The sequence below is a fragment of the Sceloporus undulatus genome, chromosome 1 (assembly GCF_019175285.1).
Source record: "Sceloporus undulatus isolate JIND9_A2432 ecotype Alabama chromosome 1, SceUnd_v1.1, whole genome shotgun sequence".
NCBI classification, from domain to species: domain Eukaryota; kingdom Metazoa; phylum Chordata; class Lepidosauria; order Squamata; family Phrynosomatidae; genus Sceloporus; species Sceloporus undulatus.
The window spans coordinates 99595710-99610734 of NC_056522.1; the positions used below are offsets into that span (position 1 = coordinate 99595710).

At 42.3% G+C, this 15025-nt stretch overlaps 1 protein-coding gene across 1 annotated transcript in view; it reads left to right on the forward strand.

Annotated features, from left to right (window-relative positions):
• The window catches only part of KIAA0408 (KIAA0408 ortholog), a 36793-nt gene that overhangs the window by 19865 nt on the left and 1903 nt on the right, over positions 1-15025 (forward strand). The window contains exons 3-5 of the mRNA XM_042465712.1: positions 2187-2495; positions 4250-4329; positions 8180-9503. Coding sequence (XP_042321646.1) covers positions 2187-2495; positions 4250-4329; positions 8180-9503 — 1713 coding nt within the window. The remainder of the gene's footprint in view (positions 1-2186; positions 2496-4249; positions 4330-8179; positions 9504-15025) is intronic.

The following is a 15025-nucleotide window of genomic DNA, read 5'->3' on the forward strand; positions in this document are numbered from 1 at the left end:
TAGAGGCAGCGCGGTCGTGACGTCGTAATGGCGGCAGCCATGTGGAACGGCCACTGCAATTTTGTGCGCGCTCCGCACATGCTAGGATTGGGGGCGTCCAGAAAGGACGCCCCTTTCTAACCCTAGCACGCGCAGAGCGCGCACTTATAGACCCGTTTGTAATGGGCCTAGGAGTAGCTTTCCACTTGCTGAGGCAGATCCATTTTGCATTTTACTGGCAGTGCCTCTGGTTACAGCCAAGGCTTTTTTTTTAATAATATGGTGGATCTACCATTAGTTGTATCACCTGGCTGAGGTGTTGTAGTCGTAACCTGACATATTGCTCTTTATATTTGGAAAGAACTTTTTCAACCTTTGTAGGCTGTTTCCTTCCATTGTTAAACTGCTCTTACTATTCAGTAGGGTTTGTAAATATGTATCATTATCCATCCTTCCAAATATAGCCATTGATTTTTGCACTCAATTGATCTGATGATTGACAATCCCTAGTTTCTGAGATATTTTTAAATATCTAAACACAATTCTGTTTTGCATCCTCCTGTACTTAATATTCACCTTTCTTCCTTTTTAGTGACAAGGATAATGTGCACATACAATGACAGCAGGTGTTAGTGAAGTGCATTTAAGGCACCTTTTCTTATATAAAAATTGATTAGAAACCACCAGAGCTTAGGACATGACTATGAAGCCATGATGCTTTTGTCAATGCTAATGTAATATCGATGTCAGCAAATGGCTGTTGAAGGCTCTTGGCAAAATATGTGGTGTCCTTGTCCTTGGCCTTGAGCAGACTCACATGTTAGAGAGTAGCAGTGCAGGCTTGATTTACAAAAAGTACACAGTGCACCTGTACCTTTATGGACATGGCATCCTGAGAAAAATGAGGAGCAATCTGGTTTATTAACATGTAAATCAGGAGTGGGAACCTTATGGGTCTGCAGATGTTATTGAACTACAACTGCCAGCAACTCTAGGCTGCATAACAAATGGTGAAGAAGGCTGGATATTGTCGTTCAATCTGGAAGGCCTCACAATTCCCACTTCAATGAAAAGCAGTGTCCTGCATCTAGAGGGAAGTGGCACAAGGACAGGACACATTATTTTGGCTCAGCCTTGCTATATTTATTGATGACATTCAGTAGCAAAGGGATTACAATAAACAACATGCCAGAGCCTAGACACAGATTGTATTTATACCACTCGGCTCTCATCTGCCAGCCTTCACACAAGTCCAGTCAACAGCATGTTTCGTTTATTTACTTCTTGTGTTCTCATAACACAGTTGTGAGTGAATGGTACCAATGCACAGGATTATTTGTTTTGCACATTCATCCTAGATGTTTGTGTTAATTAACATGCTTGCAGGTACAGTAGATTCCACTGACTCTCTGAAAGTTGGAACCTCTGAAAAGTGCAATAAAATTCTAATTAGGAGGCATAATTTTGCCATAATTTTGACATCAGGTTTAACTGAATGATTTGATAACTTCTGATGCACAAATATGGCAAATTACCAGCTTTCAGATGGGGCAGACCAACAATACTCAAGTAAGTCATTGTTCTGGGACTGCATCTTTGCAATTGGAAGGTGAGTCTGGATCCATATCCATGTATCTAGTTTGGGTTCTTTTGAGGGCAGGTAATTTTTACTCTTACATAATAAAAAGTTAAGTGAGCCTTCTGTTCTAATTCACTCCCAAACACTTGCCAGCTTGAGCAATCTGGTCCCTAAGACTCTTTCACTCTGTTTCCTAGATTCTGTGTATTCTGAACCACAGAGTTAATATTGCCCTGCTAATTATCATCCTCCATGGTGGCACACAATTGGTTTTTGAACCAATTAACAGCTGCCTATGAGTTGGGAGCTAGTATGGTTTTCTAGGCCGTGTCCTAGCATGCAAGAGCTATACGGTCATCTGCGTTTATGGTAAAAATACAACCACAGTATTTTTTAAATCATAATACAGTATACCCCTTGAATCTTGTGAAAAAGATTTAAAAATGCCACAGCCGTTGGTTTGACAGCTCTTTCTAAAAACAAACTCCAGATATTTCATACTGTGAATGGATTCCAAACTTTAAGGGTCCGATGACACAAATTCTGAGTGGAAATAAATATCACCCTTTGTTCATCAGCTTTGTAAGCTCAGTGTAGTTTAATAGGAGGGCTTTTGTTTTCTTTCCAGCTTTACCAGGAGGTAAAATTAAGGCGTGAGAGCAATATGAATGCATTTGAGAATAAGGCTATTCATTGCAAGGCACCACTACAGTCTCATTCCCCCACTTCAGAATGGAGTAAAACCCCAGAAAGCAACAGTTCTGCACCAGCCAAAGAAAGTTTGCCTAGCAAAGCAGAAAAGGAAAACAAGGACACAAGAAACAAGAGGAGAAATCATGTTTCTGCAAAAGATCATCTTGCCTCTGGGAGCTGCAAAGAATCCAAAGATTGCCCAGGCATGAAAACAACCAAAAATTACACTCAGGACCTCAATATTGTGAGTACACTCATGCTGTTTATATTGGAATGGGCATTTCATTGAGGGCAGAGGAAACCCAGCTTTCAACCTTCAAAATGATAACAAATTAGTATTATTGGCTGCTTAATGTCTATAGACTTGATGCATTCACCATATCTGAGTATGTTCCAAGGCATCTGAAAGGTAACAAGATCAGGTCAGCCTGACTTGATGCTAATTACAGACACATGGAATGAACATCACCCTCTCCTCTGTATCCAAAATATCTCCCCCCAAATAATAAGGATGCAATAATTTGTCAACTAAAGCAGGCTTCTCCACTCTTCTGCTTGCCAAATATATTTGATAACAGAACCTTTCCCTCAACCATTGTCCTGGTGTAGACAAAACACTGAAAACCATTATCAGTAAAATGGGAGCCTGCCTTGTGTGTGTATGCTCTCTATCCCCTGCTTCTGTTCTGTCTGCAACAATTTCCTTTCATTATTCCTTTCTTGACATTAATAATTGTTTTTCATTACCTGGAATTTATGTAAACCATGATTAAGGTAACCCAGCCATCTTCATAACTAGTTTCTGGTTAACAAACAGATATGTGTTTGCATTTATTAATGCTTATGTTAGTTCCCCTGCCACACAAAACCATTTTAGCAGTGGAGAGAGAAAATGACTTTCAGAAAGAGGAGGAGGAAAGGATGAAGTCATCTGCACCCATGAATTTGCCTCCTGAAAGGCAAAACACATTATGGCAGGTGCTGCTTTTGTTTAAAAAAATTATGTAGTCACTATTTCAGTAATTTGTATTGTCTGTAAGGGGGCTGACATTGAAATAGAATTATAAAGGCATATAAGAAATAGACTAAATAGAATAACAAAGGGGCTGTACAGACAACCTGGTAAGAGGCGGCTCTATTCCACCCCTGGAAGTGCTGGGTTAGGGATGCAGCAACTGCACACCATGACCCCAACCCGGTTTAAAAAGCAGCCGCGAAATGCTGCTCCTATTTGCGCCATAGAAGGGATGCTATAAGTGCTCCAGTGTGGCATTATGCTGCCCCTCATGCACAGCACTGTTTGGGCACTCTGCATGAGGGACGTCATCATGGTGTGCACTGTATGGACAGGCGCGTGCCAAGATGGCCCCTGGGCTGTGCAAGTAGGGTTTTGAGTGTGTGAGTGCTCATCCCTACCTGAGCCCTAGTTCGCTTGCAGGGTCTGTACAGGCTCAAAGTCACATATATAAGAAAACACTGCTTTAACAGAAATTAGCAGCTGTATTAGATCTGTATCTCAAATATCTTGATGAAGTACAAGTTGAATCTCCCTTATTCTGAATTCGAAAATTCAAAATATTCTAAAATCCAAAATTATTCTTGTGGGTGGCTGAAGATAGGGTGGCTTTCTGATGATTCAATGTACACAAACTTTGTTTCATGCACAAAATTATTAAAAATATTGTGTATAATATTACCTTTGGGCTATGTGCATAAGGTATATACAAAAGAGAAATGAATTTCATGTTTAGACTTGAGTCCCATCTCCATGATATCTCATTTGGAATATACAAATATTCCAACATCCAAAGAAATTTAGAATCCAAAACACTTCTGGTCTCAAACATTTTGGATAAGGGAGACTCAGCCTGTACACTATTGTTAACATCCTCTATATAGAATATCAGAGTACAGTATGTCATACATGTGTTCACAGCTTTTCAACAATGTAAAAAGAACTTAACTTCTCTAAACCCACACCTTTTTAATTTTACAAAGGCTCTTAAAGAACTTGCTAAAGTGAGTGAGGACCTGTGCAGCTACCAAGAAGAAATCCGTAAGAAGTCGAACAACAGAAGGTAAAACTATGTCAGAAATTTTACATTTGGAATATGTGGAATGAAGGGTCCCATTTTTCAAGTTTTTTTCCCCATTCCTATAATCTCAGACTTGGGTGTGGCTCCCCATCACAGGAATGTGGCATCATTCCTGGGAGTACTCTGTCACTCCAAGGAATGCAGCCAGGAGGCAGGGAAGAACATCACTCCTACTCCCATGGGTGTCAGCTGAGCTCTTTTTTTAAGAACAAAGAAAAGAAGAAAATGCTCAGACAAATTGTTAGTGACTATGGTAAGTTAATATAAGATTGGCCCAATTTTAACAAATATAGTTTATCTGAAATGTGTACCAACAGTGGCATCACTAGAGCTAAAATGCCCTCAGCCAGTGTGTATATATCCCAAAGCAGTGTTCTGGGTATTTCACCCATATGTGTATGTCCAAGGATTGAGGTCTGCTGGGCAGGCCCTCCTCTGTGTCCCACCAGTGAGGTCAATACACTGCTTTGGGATATAGGAAAAAGCCTTGTCAGCTGGATCTCAACCCCAATCTGGAATGCCCTCCTCCTGGAGGCCCGACTGACACCAACACTAATTTCATTTAGGCACCAGATGAAAACTTGGATTTTAACAAATATAGTCGGGATACATATAGGCCTGCACCCACCCCTTTCCTTGACGGATCGGGGCTTCAGCTGCCACAGCGGCAGCCCCAGAGGCCCTGATTCGCCGCTTTTCCTGGCCTCGGGTAAGCAGCAAAATGCCGCTTCCCCACAGCCTGGAAAGGGGTGTCCTTGGGGCTTCATGCCCCAAGGACACCCCGACAGTGGTAGGGAAAGGGAGAAAGGGGCCGCTCGGCCCCTTTCTCTCTGTATCGCTGGCACAGCTGTTTAAAGGCCACTCCAGCGATACGCAAGGTGGAAGGAGCTCCAAAATGGAGCTCCTTCTGGCACCGCTGAAAGGGTGACAGAAGTGCCCAGCAGCGGTGCCAGGATGTCATGTCCACGCTGCGCTGTTTGGCTGCAGCGCAGCCGTGACGTCGTAATGGTGGCGCCCATGTAGACAGGGCACCGCCATTACAACGCTACGGTTAAGTGCTAGGGTTGTGGGGCATCTGTAAAGGACGCTCCGAGGCAACCCTAGCATGTATCCAGGCTGGCGCTTTGCGCCAGTCTGAATACCGCCATGGTTTATCTGAAATGTGTACCAACAGTGGCTTTTGGGCCTCATTCATCATCCCAAATCCTGTTGTTCATAAAACATCCAGGAGTAGCTGTATTGGCCACATAGCAAACCCAATAACATCAAAAATCCACCAAATAGTGATATCTTTATTGGCCAACCAAAATGCATGATATGCATGTTACAAGCTTTCAAAGCTCCACTGGCTTCTTCATCAGGGAAGATGTTAAAAAACATACAGGAGAAAAATGTTGAAGATGTTAGTCATATACCTGCTGTTCTCAGTTCAGATGGTATGGAGGGGTATGACTTGCAGGCTTGCACCTCCTCCTCCTGGCCATGTGGCTGCTGGGAAATTCTCAAAGTCCGAGAAATTTAACATCCATTTGCAACACATAAAAGATACTTCCTTTGAAATCCTGTTGTTCACAGTTTTAAAAACAGTGGTCCAAAACACACTGCAGAAATAATCTGGTTTGAGACTGCTTGAACTGCCCTGACTCAATGCTAGGGAATCCTGAGAATTGTAGTTTATTTTGGCACCAGAGCTCTCTGACAGTGAAAGCTAAATGTCTCACAAAAGTACAGTTCTTAGAATTCCCTAGCATTAAGCCAGGGCAGTTAAAGCAGTCTCAAACTAGATTATTTCTGAAGTTTGTTTTGGAGCAGTCAAATCCTTTAAAATCTTTTTGTAACTCACTACAATGTTTAATATGCTTTTAGCTTATTTAAATTATTGCAATAGTTTTAAACAATATTTATCTTGCTTTAATATTATTTGTAAGCCACTGTGAGAGCTTATGAGATACTGTAACTATTTTAATAAATAATATAATCTTTCTTTTCATCCACCTCCCATCAGGATGTTGTGGCATTTTCTCGCCGCTATCCTGGCCACTTGCTCTTTTCTCCTAGCCACTTTACTTAACATGTGGCAGGAAGGAAAACATTTTTACAGACATGACCCAGTGCAATGGATAGCCCAATGGCTTCACTATAAAGTTTTTTTTAAATGAATACGAGATGTACTATAACTTTTTGTTTAGCTGCCTGGTAGTTTTTCCTTCTCAGGGCATGTCTACATGGGCCAATTAAACTGGTTGTCCTCCTGCCTTCACCATAACCGGCCCACAGAATGAACAGAAGATTTGGTTTACAAGGTACTGGGCAGTAGCTGTATAATCTAACAGATGCTGTTTATTGATGCATCTGATTAAAATCCCCCCCCCCGCCGAAATGATATTTTTATAACAAATATAAAAAACAGCATTCATCAGCCCGGTTAGGCAGAAGTTAGGCAGCTTTCCCAGGAGGTGCTGGTGGGATCCTAGTATAGTTCCTTTAAAACAACCTTTCCCAACCAGGTATGCATCTGATGTGTTAGACTGCAGTGATGTCTGATGAACATTGTAGTCCAACACATTTTAAGGGCCAGAGAGAGCCTTGTAAGAGACTTAAAAACAAGTACGTACTATTGTTTTTTTTTTCAGTTTATCAGTTACTCTCAGGATGCATGGTGTGTTAGAGTAAATTTTAGAATAATTGCTGTCTTGAATGACATTGCACTTCTCAGTGATATTGTAAGATCACATATGGATTTGCAATGGTTTGGAACTGATCTTATCAAGGAATAAAATAGAGAACTTGTACTCCTCCAAGTACCGGCATACCTCAGTTCACAAGACCTCTGTCAAAGAAGCTTTTTTATTTTTTTACAAAGTTGTTTTGTGCCCATTAAGCCTTGCTTTTTCTTCTTTGTCCTTGTCTAGTTGGAATATTTTTAGTAGTACAAGCATTGGGAAAATGGTGGGCTGGAAGAACACAGAATTTCTGTGTCAGGATGCAGAAGCTTTCTTGAAGTAAAAAATGTAATAAAGTTCCAGCCTGGAAAGAATGGGATTCTTCTCTGGTCACTCTTACAGTAGCTGTGTGTCCCTATGCACAAAAGGCAACATAAACAGCAACTGCCTCTAGTATACCTTTCTTAACTTGCATGAACAACTAACAGAGAAGAGAGGAAAGCAGATAAGCCTGCCTCACCAGCAATCCCCACCATGTTATAAAAACATGGATCATCAAAATGAAAATTATAAGAAAAGTAGAGGCTGTTGAAAGGGGTGGTGGTGGAATCCCTTGATTGAATTTAAAAAGTGTTTTGAAGTGGTTTCTAGAAGGTTCAGAACATTTTGGTTTACAGTGTGCCCTCCCCTTACGTGGGGATCCATTCTGGATCCGTCTGCATAAGGGAAAATCAGCGTATGCTGAAGCCCCATAGGAAGTAAATGGGGCTCATGCCTGTGGTGCCTGGCGATGGCGCACACCCCATTATTACTTCCAGGCACACAACGGGCTCTTCCAGCGTGGCTTTCAACGTATGCTAAAAGCCACGTACGATACACCTGCATAAAACGTGGGCGCGCTGTACTTATGTAGGGCTTACCTGGCAGCATGAAACATGCTGAACTGCTCTTCTTTTTTATGGTGTAGGAACCTGCCTCTATTCTTTCCATGTTATTTCTGCCTCTGATAGCAAATTTTCTATGAAAGAAGTAATGCTAAGAAACACATCCACTTCATTAACTGAGGTATACCCATATTACATATGGCTGCAGGGCTGATTAGAGGAGAGGGGAGAAACAATATAACATTACTAGTTATCTCTTCCATGTTTTTTTCTTGTCTATGCCAGAAAGAAGTTGTTTCCTGTCCTGGGAGAATCTGAAGAAACAGAAGTCACACCAATTAAAACCAAAGAGATGAACCATGTGCATAAGAGTGATCCACAACCAGCTTCAATTTTATTTGAAACAGAGGAACAAAATAATAATAAGAATTTGATGGGCAACAACAGGAGCTTGAAGGAGAATCCATCCAGTGCTCTTGCTGGGCTGGATAAAAGTGCCTTTCCCCCCTGGCAAACAAAAGAAGCACCTCCTGTTCCTCCTAGAAGCACTTCTCGGCATTTGACAAGCTCTTTGTCCCACGTTTCTGAAGCATTTGTCAAAGATGTAGGGTACCAGAGCAGCTGTAAGATCCAAGATGATCAGGATGGAAATGTATTTAGTCATCCCTTTTTGTCCAAGCAGTGTGATGCTCCAGTGTCCCTGAGTGTTGCTAATACCCCTGCAGGCACAGGACCCACAGAGAAGACAGATCCATCCCTTGAATGCAAGTCTCTGTCAGGATTATGTCACAACACATGGTCCTGTGATGCAAGCAGGGTTGGGAGTTGTGCTCAGAATGACTCTTCCCCACACTCTGTCCAGAAAAGCTGTTCTGATGGGAACATGGGGCCTTCAAAACAGCATCCTCAATTGCAAAACAGTGTACATTATGCCAGGGACATTTACACCCCTGCATGTGACACCCTAGGGGATTCTGGATATGGAACTGGAAAAACTCAGCGCAATGAAACGCTGGAAGCAAAAATTGATGAGTTCAACAGAACTGTGTTTCATACAGATAAAGGTCAAAAGTGCCTGCAACCGAACCAGATGCTTTCAGTACCACCTGGGGATCCCAAACCTCATTGTCTCCTGCAAGATGGACAGCCCTGCAGAACACAAAATGAAGAGTCAGCAGGTGTTCTGAATCCCAGACTGTCTTCCAAGAAAGAAGAAAAACCATGCAAACCCAGCAAAAATGTCAAAACAGGGCAACAAAGGCAACTGAATGGGCTTCTCAGCGGCTACCATCATATGCTTCATGAGCATGACTGGAGGCCAAGTAATTTGTCTGGTCGCCCACGATCAGCTGATTCTCGGTCCAACTATGGTGTTGTTGAAAAGCTTCTGAAGAACTATGAGAGATCGGCCTCCTTGTGGAACTCAAAGTTCCATCAAGAGCAGTGGGTGCCATCAAAAGCTGAATTTACTGAGGGTGGCTGTGAAAAATTGAGCCATTATTTTGAAATGCTTCAGACTGACCAAGAAAAGCAGGAGCTGCAGAAGACTTCAGTCAAGCCCATTGGACTTTACACCAAATATGGCAAGGAGAAACAGAGATTTCCTGAGGTAATCATTTTAAAATGATCATCAGTTGGCATCATATTAGTGAATCATTGCTCCCCCAGAGCTTATCTGCAGTCCTCCCAACATGGCTATTGCTGTGTTACCGAAGAGCAGGGAGATAAGAAGGGACATTCTGCTCTTTTTCTGTTGCTGGATATGCTGGAACAGTAGTCATGAAAAAAGGTCTGAACATGTACATGCTGATGTCCCTGTTCTCCAACAACACAGAAAGGGGAAGGCTGCACTGCTTACATGTGGTTTTTGCGGTGGTAGGGAGAGCAATGAGAGATGTTGCAAGTCAACATAGGCGTGTTACAGACCGCCCCTTTGGGAGGGCTGTAACCGGCCCTTTCCCCGCTGTATCGGGGCCTCAGCTGACACAACAGCAGCCTCTGAGGCCCCAATCCACCACTTTCCAGGCCACAGGGAAGCAGCAAAAGGTCGCTTCCCCGCAGCCTGGAAAGGGGTGTCCTTGGGGCTTCATGCCCCAAGGACACCCGATGGCAGCGGGGAGGAGGAGGCCCCTTTCTCCCTTGCGTCCCTGGCGCAGCCGTCTAAAGGCTGTGCCAGCGATGCAAACCGCAGAAGGAGCTCTGTTTTGGAGCTCCTCACGCCGCAGAAAGGGTGCTGTAGGCGCCCTCGCGCGGCGACGTCACAACCGTGCCGCCTCATTTGGAGGCGGCGCAGTGGTGACATAATCATGGCGGCGCCCATCTGTATAGGGTGCCGCCATTTTGTACGGACTGGGTCCGTAGTAGGGTTAGGGGCATCAAGAAATGACGCCCCTTTCTAACCCTAGTACGTGCTCATCGCGTACTAGGTTGCCCGTTTGTAACGGACCATAATACCCATACATCTCCTGATACAGGATCTTGGCCATTCACTTTTTAAAATTCATATTTTTATCTCTCCTTCCTTCCAGGCAGCTTGAAGAAGCACATAGGCTGCATCCACACTGCAGAAATAATCCAGTGTGATGCCACTTTGCCATGTCTCAACATTGGGATTCTGGGATTTGTAGTTTTGTGAGACACTTAGCCTTCTCTGTCAGAGAGCTCTGTTGCCATAATAAATGACAATTCCCAGGATTCTTCTTGCTTTGGGGCATTGCCATCACATGTGGTAGAATGTGCCTGTCATTGTTTTACATTTCCTAATGTATCTCGCAGATTTTTTCTGAATTTGGCTATCTTAGCCGGTGTTAAGAAGCACCTACTAAATAATTTATAAAAATGTTCCTTAAACTTTAAATTTTCCCTCCAAACTCTCTCCAATTGGTCCATTGTTATTACTTCACCTATATTTTGAGCACATAAGACCATATTTGATTTAACTACTTTGTCTTCTGTTTCGATTTCCATTAATAACTTATAGAATTTAGATATTACATTTTTTGTTACCTGAATTGAGTACAGTGGGCCCTTCTTATACACTGATTTTTTATACACGGATTCAAGCATCCACAGTTTGAAAATGTTCAAAAAAAGTATACATTTCAAATATCAAACCTTGATTTTCCATTTTTTATAAAGGACACCTTTTTGCTATTTCATTATATTCAATGGGACTTGAGCATACACAGATTTTGTTATACACGGGGGAATCTTGGAACCAAACCCCAGTGTATAACAAGGGTACACTGTAATTTGTCCAATTTGGTCTTGGTATTCTCTAGTCACAGCTTTTTGTCTTTTAAAAAAATCTGTACTATTTGATAATGCATATACCAATAACAATTATATTTTCAATGACCAATTCTTCTCTTGATTTTAGAAAAAAAATCCTTCTCTTTTTTCAAAAGTAATTTATAAATTAACCAATTATCATTATGGAGATTTTCTCCTTTGCAGAAGGCCTCATGTGAGGGCCTGTCTTTAGGGCCCGAAAACCCAGTACAGCCGAATTGCTATCAGAAGCCATTGAAGATTAGGGGAGGTGGCAGCACAGTAGGAAACAGGCCACAGGTCTGCACATGACATAGGCATATGGGGCTGATTCCAGTTGTCAAAAATCCACCCTTTCTTTCTTTCTTTCTTTCTTTCTTTCTTTCTTTCTTTCAACTCTCTACTCTCTTCCTTCATATTTACATTTCAGGGGTGGTAGTTGGGCTGTTGGCATTTTCCTTGCCTTTCCTGCCTATTTCCAAAATTTACTCTGAATCTTCTGAAACAGTGGCATCGGATGACAGGGGAGTGATGGTACAGGTGGAAGGAGAGGAAAGAGGATTCCCAGTGTGCAGTGTATTTGCTGTATTGCTTTGGTTGTATTCCAGTGTATTACCTTTTCAGAAGTCTGGGCTTCTGAGGAGAAAATGAGCTTCTACAATAGTCAGGCTACCAGGCATATTGCACATAAGATTTTTAGTGCCAAATTAGACAGGGCCAAGCTAGACTGTATATGCATGCATGCATGCATACATACATATCACACACTGCATACGAGTGTCAATGTGGTGTAATGGTTTGAGCAGAATGACCTTAATAGATTAAAAAGCTGGGCAAAGCTAACAAAATTAATTTCAACACAGAGAAATGTAAGGTACTGCACTTAGGGCGGAAAAATAAAATGCACAGATATAGGATGGGGGACACCTGGCTGAATGAGACTACATGTGAATGGGATCTGGGAGTCCAAGTAGACCACAAATTGAACATGAGTCAACAGTGCGATGCGGCAGCTAACAAGGCCAATGCGATTTTAGGCTGCATCGATAGAAGTATAGTGTCTAGATCAAGAGAAATAATAGTGCCACTATATTCTGCTCTGGTCAGGCCCCACCTGGAATACTGTGTCCAGTTCTGGGCACCACAATTTAAAAAGGATGTGGAGAAACTGGAGCATGTCCAAAGGAGGGCGATTAAAATGGTAAAGGGTCTGGAAACCATGTCTTATGAGGAACGACTAAGGGAGCTGGGGATGTTTAGCCTGGAGAAGAGAAGGTTAAGGGATGAAATGATAGCCCTGTTTAAATACTTGAAGGTATGTCACATTGAGGAGGCTTGTTTTCTTGTTTTCTGCTGCTCCAGAGGCTAGGACCAGGAGCAATGGATGCAAGCTCCAGGAAAAGAGATTCCACCTCAACATTAGGAGGAACTTCCTGACAGTGAGGGCTGTTCGACAGTGGAACACACTCTCTTGGAGTGTAGTGGAGGCTCCTTCCTTAGAGGTCTTTAAACAGAGGCTGGATGGCCATCTGTCGGGGATGCTTTGATTTAAATTTCCTGCATGGCAGGGGGTTTGACTGGATGGCCCTTGCAGTCTCTTCCAACTCTGTGATTCTATGATTGTATGAGCACTATGACTCTGGACACCAGAGTTGGAATCCTTACTCAGCCATGGAAGTGTACTGGTTGACCTTGGGTAAATCGCGCTCCCTCAGATTCAGAAGAAAGCAAAGGCCACCCTTTCTGAACAAATCTTTCCAAGAAAACCCCATGATAGGGTTGCCTTAGGGAGATGAATCAGGCTACCATTATATGCTTTTGCATGTAACATAGTTTAACCTTAAGTGGTGAAAGGCCTAAATTTAACTTAATCTGAATTTGGCTGTACAATAGATACTCAAAACACAGTCTGCCTTTGCATGTGCTCATACCTTTTCAAGTACTTTGTACAGGTGTTGTTTTACATGGCTTTGTACTCATAAATCAGTTAGATAAAGCCAAGACACTTTTATATGCCACTTAAAATCTTTGCAGTACAATCTCCTAAGATAGTATGATGCAGGCAAGTAGTAAAATGAATAGGATCTAACTACATAATTACTGTTTTGTTTGTGAATAATATTTGCAGCAACTGATACAGATTGTTCACAAAGGGTGTACAGACCAGGTTGGGTTCATGGCATGCAGTTGCCATATCCCCATCACCGCGCTTCAAGGCGAGGCATAGAGCCACCCCTTATGGGTTGTTTGTACAGCCCCAAAGGTACATAAACAAAGGAGAGTAATAATTTCAGTCCATGTAACAACAGACTTCGTAAATACTGAAATTATACATTCTGAAGAATGGAAGAGTTTACACACCAGATTTCTCGTATTCACTTCCATTTCCATTTTAGACTGCTTGAAGGCTGGAGCTATTGATAACACATGGGGTGGGATGTTATCAGTGCGCTGATGATGCCTAGATATATTTCTCCATGTCTTGGTCTTCGGCTTTGACTTCAGATGGCGTCTCTCCTCTCAATGATTGTCTTAAAGCAATAATGGACTGGGTGAGGGAAAACAGATTAAAACCTAATCCAGACTAAACGGAGGTACTCACGGTAGCAGCTCCAAACCCAGGTATTGGGATACAAACTCCAGTCCTGGAAGGGGTCACACTCTGCTCCAAGGACTGTGTTCGCAATCTGGGAGTGCTCCTGGACCCATCGCTTCAGATGACGAACTAGGTAAATGCAACGGTCAGAAGTGCCTGTTATCAGCTTTCGCTGATACACCAGCTGTGCCCTTTCCTGAAAATCAGGGATCTTGAAATCATGGTACACGCGCTGGTAACCTCTCGTCTGGATTTCTGTAATGCACTTTATATGGGGCTACTCTTGTGCTTGGTCCGGAAACTTCAACTAGTACAGAATATGGCAGCCAGATTAGTCTCAGGTACAGCCAGAAGAGACCATATAAAACCGATCTTAAGATTACTACACTGGCTGCTCATTAGTTTCCAGGCCCAGTACAAGGTGTTGCTTATCACCTTTAAAGCCCTAAATGGGCTGGGTCCAACCTATCTTCAGGACCGCCTCCTTACATACAATCCACACACTCAGGTCCTCTGGGAGGAGTCTGCTGCAACCTTTAAAAACTAGGCTATCTGCAACGGCCCGGAGGATATTTTTGGCTACCATTGCCAGATTATGGAACGGCCTGCCAGATGAGATCCGTCACATAACCACCTTAAACAGCTTTAAAAAAGCTGTTAAGATGGATCACTTCTGGCAGGCCTTTCCAGAATAGATACCCTGCCACCAGAAAGAATATCTAAATTGTTGGACCCTGATTTTTGCTGCAGCTACTGTTGCCTATGTTTTATTATTTTAAAAAAATATATTTTATATTGTAAACTCTTTAATAGTGGTTTTTTTTGGGGGGGGGGGGGGGTTAGGGATATGGAATGTATATTTTAAGGCTGTAAGCTGCCCTGATTGCCTTGCATAGAGGGTTGTGATCAAAATAAATGTTATTATTTTTATTTTTAATAATAATAATAATAATAATAATAATAATAATAATATTTATATCTTGCTTTTCTGCTATAGGAGCAATCAAAGTGGCTTTAAAGCTCCTGCATTATTATTATTATTATTATTATTATTATTATTATTATTATTGAGAAATGGATCAGGTTCAGCCCACAAAATGTTCCAAAGTCTCCTCTTTGCTTCCAAGCAGGGACAGCTTCTGCGTAGTATTGAGGTGGTAGGGCTTCATGCTTGGTGCCAGGAATTGTAGGGAAATACACTTCCAAGCATTCTTAGCTTTCCCCTACCTGAAGCTTGAGGCCCCTAGAGTGAAGGTTTCCATGAG